Source organism: Epinephelus lanceolatus, chromosome 3 (assembly GCF_041903045.1).
Source record: "Epinephelus lanceolatus isolate andai-2023 chromosome 3, ASM4190304v1, whole genome shotgun sequence".
NCBI lineage: Eukaryota > Metazoa > Chordata > Actinopteri > Perciformes > Serranidae > Epinephelus > Epinephelus lanceolatus.
Genome location: NC_135736.1, coordinates 34,159,341 through 34,175,760, shown reverse-complemented (window position 1 = coordinate 34,175,760; position 16,420 = coordinate 34,159,341). Strand labels below are relative to the sequence as shown.

The following is a 16,420-nucleotide window of genomic DNA, read 5'->3' as shown; positions in this document are numbered from 1 at the left end:
GTGTACCCTGCCTCTCGCCCACTGTCAGCTGGGATAGGCTCCAGCCCCCCCCGTGACCCGCAACAGGATAAGCAGTTACAGAAAATAAATGAGTTATAATCATGCTCCACCCATTATTCTTTTTGTCACTCACTTCCTGTCTGATTAACAACCACATCTTAAGTTGTAACACAGACTTTCTGATATCATTTTCCAGTCATCAGAGGACATTATATGACAATTCTTACATGCTGAGTCGCACTTCCCATGTCTACAAATTGACCTTTATATATAGAATCAGTGGAGTTCCCTTTTGAAAGAGGATTTTATCAAAGTTTATTATGTAGATTGTCAATGCCTGATTTTTTTTGAATATCAAATTGTGCGGACAAATACTAACAGATAATAAAACGAAGGAATTAGGGGTTAAAAAGACTAAAACTACCTTTTTCCCCCTCAGGATTGTGACATCAGCCTCAGTAAGCAAATCAAGTCAAATACTATATATCAACCCCTCAATATCCCAGTGTCTATTGTCATTCAGGTGGATGAGTGATATTTCTCTATACCTATGTGAGCACTACTGAGCTAAATCACTTGCTTTTAAAAGCATTCTAATATATGCATTACTTTTCTTTCCATTGTCATTGTGTGTCCCCAGACTCGGCCATTTCCGCTGTCCCTTCGCATTACCCTTCAGCAGAATTGTCCACACAACTCCCAATTCCTCTCTACTTTAGCACAATGCTCACGATACAGTACAAAGACACGGGAAAATGGAGTGCTGAACTCGGAATTCAATTACTCACGTCCTTCAGAGATGCTGGTTTCCAGGTGAATTAAGCCCGGCTCTTTGTCCAAACCCATTTTCGACCTGAAAGGCAGACAAATGTGTTTCAGGAACATCACCACTGGTCTTTCTGCCTTCAGGCAGATGCCACCTACCGTAGCTGCCGTCCGACCTGATAGATTGCACGCTGCAAAGTCATACACATTTATAACTACAGAGAGGTTAAGTCATCGGCTGTGGCAATTGTGGTAAACATCAGCAGGAATTGGGTGCAGGAATTGCCGTGTCTTTGTCTTCATTGTGGATGGCAGTTTAGAGTGGGGGGGGGAGGACCTCAGGTTTACTGTGTGATCTAAATGTTTAGAGCGCCCAGAAGGTCCTTTTCCCTCCAGACGGATGGAGGAGGACGTTTCCTGACATCATTAGGAGAGGAAAAGCCATTGATTTTCTCTCTACAGTAGGGATGTCCGCAGATGGAATAGCATATAATCATTACTGCATTAAATATGTATTAAAAAGACTGGGGGATCAGAGGAGAAGCAAAGGCAGCACACACATGGAGGCAGAACGGGGAGGCGGAGAGAGACCGGGGAGAGAAAGAGGGAAAGATAAAGAGAAAGAGAGAATGTGTCCACAGGTAGCACACACATTAATGGAAAGAGAAATAAAGGGGGGTCTGTGCGAGGGGAATGAGAAGCAGGCACAGTGAAAGACCACCACAGTTTCCAATCATGGTACTTATTGGTAGTATTGGTGATTTCCCAGATGAAACACAGCTGTGAATAGGATGGCCTACTTATCCAAACCGCATTTCCATTTTCACTGAATAATCCATTCAGGTACCCACGAACAGTGCGAGGCAGGCAAACAATACCTCTCTGAGTTAGCGGAGCTATACGGTTTGTTTAAACGAGTATATCTTCACCGCTAAGTGACGGGAGGCAGAGCTCAGCCTGGAAGTTGCCGGCCTACTGTAGTGTCTCTGTGTATGCATGACAGTAGTTTGGACAGCTGTGTGGTCTCTGAGGACACTTGATGTCAGAACAGGTGGAGCCGGAGCTGTTGCCTAGCAAAGATATCACGTACAGGCAGCTCCAGATGTTTTTGTAGAGATTTGTAATGTCATATGCAAAGCATTTCACGGCTGCACCAGCTAAGCTTGCAAACTGATTACAGCTGAATGCGGTGGAATTCAGAGCGCTGCTTGTTCAAGTCTGCGCTTCACACAGCCGACCTGCGCTGTGTGACAGAGCGCCGCTCAGGATGACCAAATGAGCTTACGCGTCTCTGTCCTTACATGTTTGGCGGCCACATGCACAGAGGATATAAGCTCCCTCTGCAGCCTCATTACCAGGCTACCACCACACCTACTGCACAGTGCGCGTCCCAAAAATAGAACTCTGACAGCTTCTGCAGTATCAGCCCTCCAGGCTCCCTTCACTCCTGACTGCCCAGCTTGTTACTACCCTGACAGTTTGTTGAGGTGAAAGCTTTTTGTTACAGTTAGTTACTGTATAGAGGCCAGACATGCTAGATACCAGTCAGGTGGACAGCACCTGTGACCTGATGACGGCGAGACCATTTAGCTGAGGGAAAAGACAGGAGTGCAGGGAGCAGTAACGTTAAATGTACAGTTAAAAGTTGGTTAAGTCTTCATCTGAAAGATTTGTTTCAACAAATGGGGGGGAAACAAATTAAGTGCACATGTTCTTAATATCAAGGAGGATGTGTCCCTTTAATCCCCCTTGAAATCTACACCCGTATAACACTGACTACGCAACAAGATGCTTAACATCCCAATTTGGCTTCAAAGGCATCGCTGAAAGGAACCATTAGGTTATTTCAGTCTTCATATATTTTATTTCATCACAAAGGATAGCAATACGCAGATTGCACCCAGAACTGATTTTGAAGCCTCTCTGCACAGCTGAACACTGTCGGTCACATAATGTAACTGTCTGCCACAGAGGAAGATCAGGCATGTCAGACACATGAATAATGAAAATCTTAAAAACCTCTCTGGCTTATCTGCTCCTCAATTTGTGGAGAGGCAATGACGTAATATGTCCGGGGCATTTACAAAGTCAAAAGTGCTCTTCATTTGGTTTTGACTTTAACAGTAGTTCTACTAAAGTTAGTTGTCACGCAAGTATTGTTTTAACAGCAGTACAGTGTGTCTAGAGCTGTATGAAATATACTGTATACAGTATCAAAAAGGAAGTACACATTCAATAGTTTTCTGTGCTATACATGTGGAAATGACTTCACCTGATCATTCAAACCATCAGAACGATTGATTACCTTTATACTGTAACAGCATTTTGAATAAGTACTTCTCATTATTTATTTTCATTAACTTCTTCAAAAGCTGCAGGAAAACTTTTGCTTGCTGAAAGTTTATTGTACCCATTGACATGACAACTGTCGCCTGCAAATTCAGTCTGCTAGCCAATAAACAGTATTTCTGCGAGGTGGCCAAACTGCAAAATGAAATTCTTGGCTGTTGTCTGGTCTGGCTCTCTGCATGCTGGTACAAAAAAAAAAAGCACAGTCAAAGATGGTTTCCTCAAAAAGGAAACAGAATTCTGTATCACTTTGATGATTTGGAAAGGTAGAGAGTGAAATGTTTTGTTTTGTTGTTTTTCAAAAGACCAAAAAAGTGGTGAAGTCTTTGTCAATAAAAATTTGGCAGTTTATATCTCATCATTTTCATGCAGGAACTAATTACCAGCTGGCTTACTACTAGTTAAGTGGAAATGACCAAGTGGCAACCTCTAGAGCTAAAAAATGCAACACATTCTCACTCCAACCCCGTCCCATACTGATGTTTGGTCATGGACTCTCCACGTTCAGATACAACATGCAAGGTGCCTTGGGTGTGTTGATTTGTGTTCTGCCTGTTACATGCATTGTCTTCTTTCAAAATACACTTCCGTTTTCAAAGGAAATTTAATGTTAAAACACTACATCGGTACAATGCCGCAAATTGTCATTTTTCCATCAACAACTAACACTTGTGGTTAGGTAAAAGCAACAAAATCATGACGTTGCGTTTCAGAAAAAAGAACAGGGTTTGGCTCTATCATCTTACGTTGGTGTTTGTTGGACCTATCCACCACCGCTCCCACCCACGTTACTCAGACTTTGGCTGCCTTAATTTTTGTTCTTGTCCTGCTGCGCTTCCCATGGCGCTGCTGAGCGCCATTAAAGGGAAATTTCGGTTTATTTCAACCCGTCTCCTATCGTCCTAAATTTGTTTCAAGTGACTAGTGACATAGAAATAATAGTTAGCATGTTAGCCGTTAGCCTAGATACAGCCGTAGCATCAGACCTGTTAAAACGTAAGTGAATGGGCAACCTTCAAGTGCAAAGTTAGTCCACTAAACAAGCTTTTTTTCCACAAAGACCGCCTCATATCGTTAGGATAAATGTCAGAGAACATATAGAAAACGACATGTAAACGTGTTGTCTTACCTTACCGGTGTGCTGCCATGTTTGTTGACCATCTAGCTCTGCTTTCCAAAGCACGGCCGAAATATATCTCGCCAGCTCTAGTTAAAGCCCAGCTGGATACTAACGTTACTCCAGATGGAGGTGTCTCGTCCTCAGTCACATCCAGACCTTGAAAATAAGGCTGCAACCGGTCCCATTCCTTGCAACAGAGGCATTCCTCTTCTGTGGATGCTGTGCCCCAGTGCCCACAGAAGAGGAATGCCTCTGTTGCAAGGACAACACCACCAATCTCCAGAGCTACGCAGCCTTGCGGCAGACATTCCTGCTCTCTCGTCCTCTAACGTTACCTGTTGCGCCTCTCTCTCTCCTCCTCCTCCGTTCAGGCTACTGTCCGGTTCTGCCTTTCCAGCTGTTGCTGCTTGTTCTCGCGAGATTTCAGGCACGCTATGAGATTGCTGCTTGTTCTTGCGATATTTCGGCCACGCTTTGGAAAGCAGAGCTACATTGTAAACAAACATGGCAGCACACCGGTAAGGTAAGACAACACGTTAACATGTCGTTTTCTATATGTTCTCTGACATTTATCCTAACGATATGAGGCGGTCTTTGCGGAAAAAAAGCTTGTTTAGTGGACTAACTTTGCACTTGAAGGTTGCCTGTTCACTTATGTTTTAACAGGTCTGACGCTACGGCTGTATCTAGGCTAACAGCTAACATGCTTACTATTATTTCTATGTCACTAGTCACTTGAAACAAATTTAGGACGATAGGAGACGGGTTGAAATAAACCAAAATTTCCCATTAAACTATAACAGCGACTGGTCACATAAGAACACCTTTTTCATCAGTGTCTGGCGCTGCATGTCACTGCCAAAGTGCCGGATTTCGACGACTTCGGAGTCAGACTGGGTTGAAAAATGAGGCCAACAAGGAAATGGCAAAAACTGCAGTTTCTCAAATGGCCACTTGAGGCCGGCTCCAAGGTGGCTCCCATAGACATCCATGTTGAAACGTCCAAATTTACGGCAAAAAATGAACATGTGTACAGACTGGCAAAAGAACTATGATTCTGGTCTCTACAGCTACAGGGAGTCGATTTTTTTTATATCTCACTCCATTTCAATGTAACTAGGGATACCACACCAACATTGGTCAGGTGAAGTAACCACGGCATAACCCCAGATTCACTCAGCTGGAAAAGGGTGGATTGCCCACTCCAGGTCGGGGGGGAGGTCCTGCCTCAGGTGGAGGGGTTTAAGTATTTCGGGATCTTGTTCACGAGTGAGGGTAGGATGGAGCGGGAGATTGACAGGCGGATTGGGGCGGCGTCAGCAGTGATGCAGGCGCTTAACCGGTCCGTTATGGTGAAATGGGAGCTTAGCCAGAAAGCGAAGCTCTCTATTTACCGGTCGATCTACGTTCCAACCCTCACCTATGGGCACGAGCTCTGGGTAGTGACCAAAAGAACGAGATTGCGAGTACAAGCAGCCGAAATGAGTTTCGTCCACAGGGTGGCTGGGCTCAGCCTTAGAGATAGGGTGAGGAGCTCGGACATCCGGGTTGAGGTGGTTTGGGCATCTGGTAAGGATGCCTTCTGGACGCCTCCCTTGGGAGATGTTACAGGCATGTCCAACCGGGAGGAGACCTCGGGGCCGCCCCAGGACACGCTGGAGGGATTACATCGCCCGGCTGGCTTGGAAACGCCTCAGGGTTCCCTCGGAAGCGCTGACGGAAGTGGCTGGGGAGAGGACTGTCTGGGCTTCTTTGCTGAGGCTGCTGCCCCCACGACCCGGACCCAGAGAAGCAGAGGATGACGAGTACGAGTACGAGTAGTATTACCATAAAAGGTTACAAGGCAAATCTCTAGTATTTTGACCGGTGAGCTTGTGATAGGCAGTTTTCTGACTGTATCTTTAGCTAAGATGAACCAGCTATCTTAACAAGCAGTTTGTTATTATTAACATAGTTTATGGGCAACAATATCCATGGCAATATGGCAACATGACCATGACCATGGCCTGCTTGGCCTGCTGCCCCTGAAACCTAGCCCTGGATAAGCAGAATGAAAATGGATGAATGAATGGATGGATGGGCAACTATGAATCTGTGATCAATTAACATCATGCTATTTGGACCATCATGATTAATTGTGAACAATATCAAGTACTGTCAAGTTTACCACAAGTAACACTGAACTACATCTTAATCTTTTACACCTAGTTTATAGTTTCATATTGCTTACAACTTGTTTAACAATGTCCAAATCTCTGTACTTACCAGTAGAAACGATTGGGGGCCACTCTCTCGTGCACCACTTGCCACCTCCTCCCAAACTCCACCGAGCTGTAGAGCTGTAGCAAGACAACCAGACACCAGTTGAGTATTCATTCACATACCATCTGAACAGCAGATCAATTTCACCATTTTGTACAACACAAGCCATCCTACTATCAAATGCTGCGTGGCCTTCGAAATGATGCACTTCCACAGGTTGTTTCTTTAGGTTTGTTTCTACACTTTGATTTACTTAGTACCTCAGTGATCCCTTTAACAGCAGCAGTGTAACGGCGAGTGGGAGATGAACTCTCTCACATACAAACACACACACTGTGTGTACAAGTTCTTTATTAGAATCCGCTAAATTAGATTTGAATTTACATAAGACTCAAGCACTGCAGAGGAATAACATGGCTTAAGGACATTTAGGGATAGAGGCATTGTCTGCCTTCCCACACAACTACCCATTACTGCAGAAACCTTACAGAGATTATTGCCACACACACATGCACACACACATACACCAACCACCAAACTAAGAATGGAACCTTAAAGAAAGATGTGCAGGGCATAAGTAATCCTGTACTAGAGAAATGTACCTTGCTGTAACAAGCCTGTGAATGGGAGGGCAGATGAGGAGAGGAGCCCAAGCGTGGTGGGTGGTCTCAATAAAGCCATTGTTCATAAGTCAGTAAATCCCGGGTCGCTGAGATTTTACCACGCGACACAGAAAAGGGGTGTTGAATGCATGTGAAATCTCTGTGGAATGGAACTGACTGTCCATGAACCCCCATTTGTTTCCATGATTGGCTCAGTGAGATTTCAGACGTCCCTGTTTCAGCTGATTTAAGTTGAATTATCCATCTAGGATTATGAATTCAGTCAATGTTAAAGGGTTGCTCTATCCAAAATGACAAAAAAATATCAAATTACATATTCAATTATTTCTCACTAGTGGTTTCTAGCCACGCAGATAAGTTTGATTTGATTTCTACATCATTTCCAATATAATTAAGGTGACTGAAGGTTCATGTGAGATGCTCACAGCACTGAAAAATATTCTTTCCAAAAACAAAAAAAAATAAGCAGAAGTTTGTCTTTCCAGAAGCAGTCTCACAGTTTTCATTGGAACTACTGTCTACTAAAGAGACTTATCTTGTACAAGGGTCTGTGTGAAATCTGACAGATTAGTGGCCAACGAAAAAGAGCCCCTACCGCTTCGGTTAGATTTAGTAAAAGAACCATGGTTGGGCATCATCACATTACGCACTTAACCTTAAGTTACATAAATTAGATTTAGGAAAGTAAAGGTAAGTATCTTATATTTAGAACAATGTTACACTTGTATAATGACGACAACTTCCATCCAGGTGCCAGTGATTTTATTGCACAGCAAACACTGCAAAAGGAACAGGAGACCAGTCTTGGATGAGTTGCTCTCTGCGTTGCTGTACCTCACAAGACACATAAGCCCCTTTTACACTGCCAGATTTTCCGCGAATGTTGGGCTGTTTTGCCGGCAAGCTGTGAGTGTTTACACACACAGAGCCGGATTGGCGAGTTGATCCAAGGTGCCCGATTTTCTGCCTCGTAGGGTAGTCATATTGGCCCTTTTAGTTTAAACAGAACGAGACGGCCTTCCGCAACGGGCGGGGCTGTTGAAGACTTGTGGGAGGAGCTGCTGATGATGCCTCACGTGCGAGCCACTGGCGGTGGATAAACAGGAAACAGCTTATAGCAGGAATTAGCGAGCAGCTAGTAGCAAAACCAAATGCAAACCTGACAGACACTGTGAAGATGAGCAACTGGGGAGACAAGGAATTGCATACCCTCCTTGCCCTCGCAAACAAAAAGGCCATTAATCGTCAGATGACGGGAACAGTGAGGAACGGGCTGACTTATGAGAGAATCGCCGAAGGACCAGCTGCGGCTTCCCTCACACCTCACTGATTGGGCTTTCCTGCAAATTTACACAATTCCTATGTAAAAAGGGCTATGGACAAATAATCGCATGATATATATCTCATATATATTCCAAAACTAGCTCAAGTGCAACAAATACGAATGGACAAAAAATGCATTCTTGAAGAGATAAAAGTAGAGACCATTCACAGTTTTAAATTTTGCCGCATCTTTTCTCACCACCCCTCAGCTTCAATAAACCTTTCCCATCCATCTAAGTAACCTTGGTAGTATTTATAATATCCTTCCAAAGTAAACTGGTGTGTAAGGTAGTCCTTAAATCTGTAGATGGTTAAATACTCTGCTCCAGTTGCCTTATAAATGAACATTTTCCCTGATAATATAATTAAATTAACAGTATAGGTCTTTGTTTCTGTAACGTCCTCCAACATCACACAGCAGATATCCAGCTCAAGTCATTTTTGAGCACATTTTTCAAACCTCACACCAAAATGCAATGTTCCACAAACCGGGCATTCATCTGATTACCTAACAGCCCATATATTTAGCATTTTTTAGTTGCTAGAAAGTTATAAACTATTTTTAATTGAAAGTACCTTGTGAATGAGTCAACAGTTGTTTTATATATCAACCCAAAAATCAGTTTTCATGGTTTAGGGCAGTCTAAGGTATCCTCCCATTTTTTATAAGTACTGCATGGTATACTTTCTAAGGACTGGTGTGTCCTTGGAAAGTATTTTACCACTGAGCTTGCTTCCTACTATGCCAGGATTACAGCCAAAATCAATACAGTAACAAACAACATAAGTATTAATATCCTACAGTTAAATAAATACTAATCACAAATGACATATGCAGCCTACATACTAACAAACTCCATATTTTTAGCTTCTTATATCCTTTGCTTACTGTTGTCTGCCATTGAGCACTGTATTTATTTGTAACATAGCTCATGTAAACTGAACCTATTCACTTTTGTCATATCAGCCAGTTTACACATTGTGTGCGTACCAAATAAACTGCTCATATTAGCTGCTCTACATATTTTACTGAACACAATACTTGTTTAAAACTGCTCATAGTAGCTGCTTATATATGCTACTTCATATCTAATCTGAGTGCAATATTTATTCACACAATAAATAATTCAAGTACAAGATAAGATCACTGTCATTACTGCACAATGCCATTAACTAGTATTTAGGCTCACACAAGGCTCTCAGATGAAAACTACGGCAGCCGCAACATGCTTCTATTAGCAGCTGAGGCTAGCAACAGTTAGCTGCCTTCATTACAGACATAAATTGTAGGCATGTAACGATATGTTGAATTTCGCGGTGTCGCGATAAAATAAATTATCGATACTGTCATGGGAATGCCACGGTAGTTATATAGCTGCGTTCTCCTAATATGACTGTGCGACTACATTCCCCATAATCCTTTGCATGCAACTGCATGCGCAAGTGAGAGCAGACTCGTGCAGCTTAGCCTCTCAGCCTCCGACTCTGACCCGTGCGTGACCGGAGGAAACAGCGAATAAAAGTAAGGAGATTGATTGTTCTTCTCTGTCTTCATTTATTTTGGTTTTCTTTTACACACATCTCTGCCCTCCTCTCTCTCTCTCTCTCTCGGTGTCTCTCTGTGTATCTGCGAGTGAGGGATTGTGTGTTATTGAGTTTACATTATTTCTGATTAGTTAATTTTGTTGTTGTTGCAGGGTCTGATTGTTCTAAGTTCTGTATATTTGATGAATATTAAGACTACTCTATCCTCATAATTTGACGTCATTCAGATGACTTTCTAGTAATAGTACTACACTACTTTTGTTCAGAGTAGGTTAAAAAATACTGAATGTTTCCATTTTCATATTCTGTCACTATAGTTTTAATTGACATGACTTTGTTATGGCACTTTAATGTCTGCCTGTCTAGCAGTAATAGGGGGGAATGAAAGCACATGTTCAACTGTGTGTTGATTTGTTTATGATACGCTTCCAAGTTAAAAATAACATGCTGTACAGTGTATATGCACTATTTTTGAATAAAATAGCTATTTTTAACAATAAATTTTCTCTTTTGTCCCCCTTGTATAAATATTGTGATATATATCGTATCGTGAGTTTCTGGTATCATTACATCCCTAATAAATTGCACTGTAAACATAAAACTATGGCATCACAACTTAAGGACAAACTTAATATAAGTGTTTAAGGCACTTGTGCACTTTGCTCACCTGCAAACAACAGGAAAACTGTTTTAGATGAGTATCTGCTCTCTGCGCGGCCATCTTGACTGTGCTATGTTTTGGTTTTACCACTTAGCTTGTTTGCTTCTACGCTAGGATTACAGTGCCAGGCAGTCAGGTTACAAAGCCAATACTGACACCTTGTGGCAGAAACGGGTATCGCTCTGAGGCAGGTGAGTGTTTTTAATAGTGATGAAGTTATTCTAAACTTACTATATGTTACCAGCTTAGCACAAAGTCAGCGACATTTAGCAGCTAAAGATCGAGTTAAATTTCTCAGGAGTTGGTGAAGACCAAAACAGAGCAAAAAGGGGGTGAATATTGGACTTGACATGACTCCAAATTGATAAGGTGATGCACAATAGTATGTTAAGTGTCTGGGATTTTTAGCTTGTTATAAAGAAGTGACCCCAATTTGAAAAATAAAAAAGGAAACTGAAATTGAATAATGTGGCTTTCGGTGTAATTTACTATAATTTGAGCACCACATGGCTGCCGTACAAGAGGAAAGAGATGATAATTTAAATGTTCTGACCTTTCAAGTTCTAGTTTAACAAATTAACTCAATGAAAACTCTGAGTCTTGGGCATCCTGCTACCTCGTCTGCTAGAGCACATAACATTGAGGCTTACCACGCAGTTTTAAGTTTCCTTTGCTGCATGTGACCCTCTCTGCAACCCCCTTCTCTGTTATTACTTCAACAAAGCAGACAATGCATAAACAATATTCTTTTAAAAAAACTGCAGTCTTACTTTTGTGGGGTATGCCTTTATTTGATAGCTGACAGTACAGACATGACAAGAATTGATGGATGAGAGCCATGATCCCCGACCAGACACCACGAACCACGGTCACTGTGGTCGTGGTCAGTGTCTTAACCCCTTGCACCCCAAATAAACATGTATAAGTTTACATTGTGCCTACATATGCTGTGTTGCTCAGTAAATCAACAACCTCACTGATACACCCAGTGGAGTCCTTTTGACTCCAAACACACCTGCATTCTCTGACAAAGCACAATGACAAATCCGTTTACTCTGGAGCTCACAGCTGGAATTTAATGAGGCATAAAACTTATTTCAGCGTTTCAAGCTGGACTTTTTCCATTTTAAGCATGAGCAACCACGCATAATGTGTAAACAATCATTTATTAGCGGATAACGAAAATGCGACTCTGTTCATATTAATTCATTTTCTAATTGAATTTATTTACTCTATCCCGAAGGGTGAAGTGTAGGCATCCATGAGAACACAGTCTCTTCATCTTAAATCCCTTACAGATTATCACTGCTGTCGAATCAATAATTCTCTTTTATTTTGCTAATAGGAGAGTTATGCTTTTAATTCCTGTTTGCGCCCTTATATTTTGCTGTATTTTAACATCTCTAAATGATCCTACAGCTATAAGAATGGCAGTAAAATACAGTGAGGCATGACTTCAGTGCCATCTGGACATATGTGAAGCATATATATTTATCTCCATTGTGTCCCCTCATCGGATCACTCCACAGTTGGCATATGCAAACGATATATTCACTGTGACTACTGCATCTGGTGTGTGTATATTCTCATGTCAAAGAGGGAGAGACAAACGGCGCGGGTGATGACATTTCCATGACTTCCATGCCAAGCTGTGCTAAGCAGATGCAAGCAAAAGGGGGCATGGCTGAGGAGGGGGGGAGGGGTGCAGGAAATCACTTTGACTAATTATCCTCCCGCAGCAAGTTAGTATGTAGCCAAGCAAGTGACAGTGAAGAGGCAGAGAGCGGGAGACGGGGGGAGGTGAGGGGGGTGGCGGGGTCGACGCAGCCTTTACAACCTCCAAAGGTCTCTCAATCAACAAATGCAGCAGCACTGCCAAAAGGAGGCGAGGAAATTGAAAGAGAAGCAGTTCTGGGGTGGAGATGATGTGTGCCAGTTAAGGCACGAGTGAGGGGGCTGGTGGATGAGTGAGTTGGCACCTGACATATAGGAAGTGAACACACAGCATGAATAGTTAGAGAAGCAGAGTCTGTTTCCCTGAAACTTTCACAATGGCCAAAAAATGTGCAAAACATATAGATGTCCTACAGTTACTTTGCTGGTTCCCAACCTTGTGCTGTGACCCCCCTGATCAGACAGAGCACGTCGCACTGAACTGCCTTTTTTGTTGAAGCCTGGCCCGATCCGACAGAATGCTTTCTGAGGTTGCTGCGTCTTCTTCTAAATTGTTGCCAGGCAACCATTAGATCACCTGTCCTTCACTTTTCTGTGAGGTAACCTCCTGGATAACCTCCTGGATACCTTTAAATCTGCATAAAAAATGGAGAGGCGGAAGGCACTTGAGGACTGGACAAAGGGAAACAGATCTATGTGGGTACATGAGTGCCTCAGACCCTGTCTACAAGTAGGCCAACACAGATATTTTTGAAAATGGATATTTTTCTCCTTGTTTGTAAAAAAATATTTCTGCGCACATAGCTTTCATTTCACTGAATATCTCTGTCCACAACACAATTAAAAAATGATGACAAATGCTCGCCAGCATTAGCTTTCTTTAGCAGTCTTCCTTTGTCACAAAAATAGTAACATCAACAGGCTAACGTTATCTCTTTTAAAACACTGATTGGAGATCCCATCACCATTGATTCCTCTTTAATTTAAGGCTCAAGGAGCTCACTCAAACATACAAGTGATGCTTTGGACATGTGAATGTTTTCCTGCAAAGTGTCCTGCCATATTGACGTTTGGTCATGGACTTTCCATGTCCACACAACGACGTGCAAGGTACCCTGGGTGCGTTGGTTGTTGACGTTCTGGGACATCATGTTAAGTTCTGCCTGTTACATGCATTGTTTTCTTTCAAAATACACTTCCGTTTTCACAGGAAATTGAACATTTATATACAGTCTCTTTCAAAATAAATGCACAAAGTCAGGACAACACTGCAACTTGACGTAAATCTTACAGGTTCAGCCAATGTGTCATGTTGCATGTATGTTGGAAAATCTGGCACATGAAGATAAGTCTATATCTTTTTTTAGAGACTGGATATATGAAGGCAAAAAGTAGTAAAGACACAACTACTCATTGGACTGATCGGCGCCATCTTGGGGTCCCGTATTATTGTTATTATACATCTATAGTCCTTACACCTGGGCCACCTGCTGCCATTTTGTGAAGAGCAGATCAACAAAAAATCAAAGCAGAACTGATGCAAACCTATAGTGACACTAAGCACCAAATACGCTTGTGATTTTAGTAGGGCTGCAGTTAACTAAAGAAAATCTTGGTCGCACATTATCTTCAACTAATCGATTAGTCGTGGGAAAAAAAAAAAAATCTGCATGTTATTTTACTTCTGCAGTGGTGTGTCTGTGTCACTCTGCAGTTACACCTCCAAAACTCTAGTCGGCGGTGGAGGACTGTGTTAAGTGCTGTAAAATTTAGTTTAAATCAAACTTTATTTATATAGTTGATTCAAAACACACATTAAACATAAACAATCGCAGAAGTGACAGACAAACACTTGTCTTTATCTGGACACATTTCCCCCACCAATACAACATGCTAACGTTATTAGCACAAGTCTATGTCATTTTACATTGTATAAATTAGCCTAGCATCTAGCGACCTTTTCCTCTTCTCATATAAAACCAAGGACAACAGCAACATGTAACAAAGGTAACGGCACACAGTTTGGCTTATTTACAACTCACAAGGTTCACTGACAAAACAACGGTCTTATACAAAACACCTTTTCCAAACAAATACAACATGCTAACCTTATTAGCGCCAGCCTATGGCATTTTACATTGTAACATTAGCCTAGCGATGAGCAGAGATTTCCTCTGCTCATATGGAGCCAGGATAAATCCCAAAGTATAAATCACACACAAGACTTAAAATGCTATTTCAGTGGAGGCTTTACTGTTTTCACAAATTATTGTTTCTTATCTGTGAAATATAAGTAAATACAAGCTTTGTTTCCACTGAGGGAGATGGTGTTTGTACACAGAAACAGACAGGATGTCTGCGTCACTGCGACGCTGAGCGCGAGGGTGGGCAAGTTCAACTTTCTGTCAACAATGGATTTTCACAGGTAACTTAGCCTGTCCCCTTGTCGCAGAAAATAATGGATTAATCCTGGAAAGCTGTTGATGTAGGCTAGCACTTTTCTCCTTATGAAAGTAACACAGCGATTATTCGACCAATGAAAATTTGGTTGGACGAGAGTATAGCGAGCAAATAATCGACTAGTCGACTAGGAGACCTACAGCCCTGGATTTTAGAACGTTTCAAGTCTTTATTTGTCATTTGCACAACAAGTAGGACCAGTTGTTGGCAATAAAAGTATTGTTATTAGGCTCCCTCCAACAATGCTACTATAAAAAAGGGCAATTCCACTATTTTTTTCACAACATTACTCAGGCGTGACTTTTCAAAAACAAATGTCAACTTCAACTATTGCCATTTCTCTGTAACTCCATAACCTGAATACAGTGATATATAAGGTTCATCGAAATTTGATGGAAAGAGAAGAAAGCAACTCCTTTCTGTAAAGAGTTCTCCACCTGATGTGAATGACGTTGGTCAAGGAGTTGATAGATAGGAGTATAGACTTTGAATGTTGTGTGAAATAAGCAGTTCTCTAAAATACACCACTTTCAAAAAATTAGAGGAAAAATAGAAATCATTCTGAGTACGTACATTCAATTCTCACTTTTATATTTGTTAGTTTCACACTGAGAGGGCAGGCATATGACTATTTCCTGAGTGCAGTACAAACCAGAATAGACCCTGTACTTACTGAGCTCGCAAAAGAACAGGCACAAAAGATTTTTCATTCACTTTTTTGCCAGCAATATTGATTCAAAGGTCAAGATTCCTTTATACATAATTATTTTAATGCATAAAGTGGGGATAACTGCGATAACTTCTGATGATTTAAACCCATAAACTCCAGCGGATCATTGGTTCATAATTATCATTTTAGAGTGGTTTCAAAGCCTAGACTCTTATTTACATTTATTCATGCACTGCATTCAGTCTGAGGCATCTATAGCCAGTAAGTGGAGGCACTGCTGGATTCTTAAACGGGTAAAATACAGTGAAAAATGGCTTAAAACACAACTTGAATATGAATTCAAAATGTGATGGTGTTTATGGGTCCCGGGCATCACACAGCATTGTAGCAGTACTTTGTTGTAAAGGTGTATGTGTGTGTGTGTGTGTGTGTGTTTAGGGATTATACTCGCTGCACCATGAATTTGATGTTTCGTCAAGTAGGGAAAGCTGACTCAGAAGGCATGCTCACACTCACACACGTCCTTAGCAAAGGAGAATGCCTTCATTATTGATCACAACTGAAACATTAGACCCAAATGGGCTGAGCTGCAAGAAAAGCATTTATTAATTCAAACGGGTATTTTAATGTCTATAAATTTGACCTCTCTTTTCTCCCACTATCCCTCTCTCTATCTCTTGGTAGTTTACAGATACAATTATTTTTGCATAACCTGCACTTTACCTCCTTAGATGATTATTTATTCGAAAAGCATTTGCACGGTGTCTGTGAGCTCTACAAGGGTAATTGTGATGGTGTAGTTTATGGTCAGACATTTGACTGAGAAGTAATATAGCTGTGACCGTATTTAGAGATATAGACATTTTTATTTATTTATTTTTTTTTTACAACAAGATTTTTTATTCATTTTACAAAATAATTTAAAACTCTTAAATGTTAGATGTTTAAACAAAAGCAACTACACAGTG

At 41.5% G+C, this 16,420-nt stretch overlaps 1 protein-coding gene across 6 annotated transcripts in view; it reads right to left on the bottom strand.

Moving 5' to 3' along the window:
- sorcs1 (sortilin-related VPS10 domain containing receptor 1) overlaps positions 1-16,420 on the bottom strand; it is a 226,459-nt gene that overhangs the window by 53,187 nt on the left and 156,852 nt on the right. For all 6 annotated transcript variants that reach the window (XR_013490770.1, XR_004501566.2, XM_033624848.2 and 3 more), the window contains exons 5-6: positions 6,500-6,573; positions 789-853 (exon numbers count right to left, since the gene is read on the bottom strand). Coding sequence is in view for 4 of the 6 variants with exons in the window: in XM_033624848.2 (XP_033480739.2) it covers positions 789-853; positions 6,500-6,573 (139 nt within the window). In the remaining 2 variants the exon portion in view is untranslated. The remainder of the gene's footprint in view (positions 1-788; positions 854-6,499; positions 6,574-16,420) is intronic.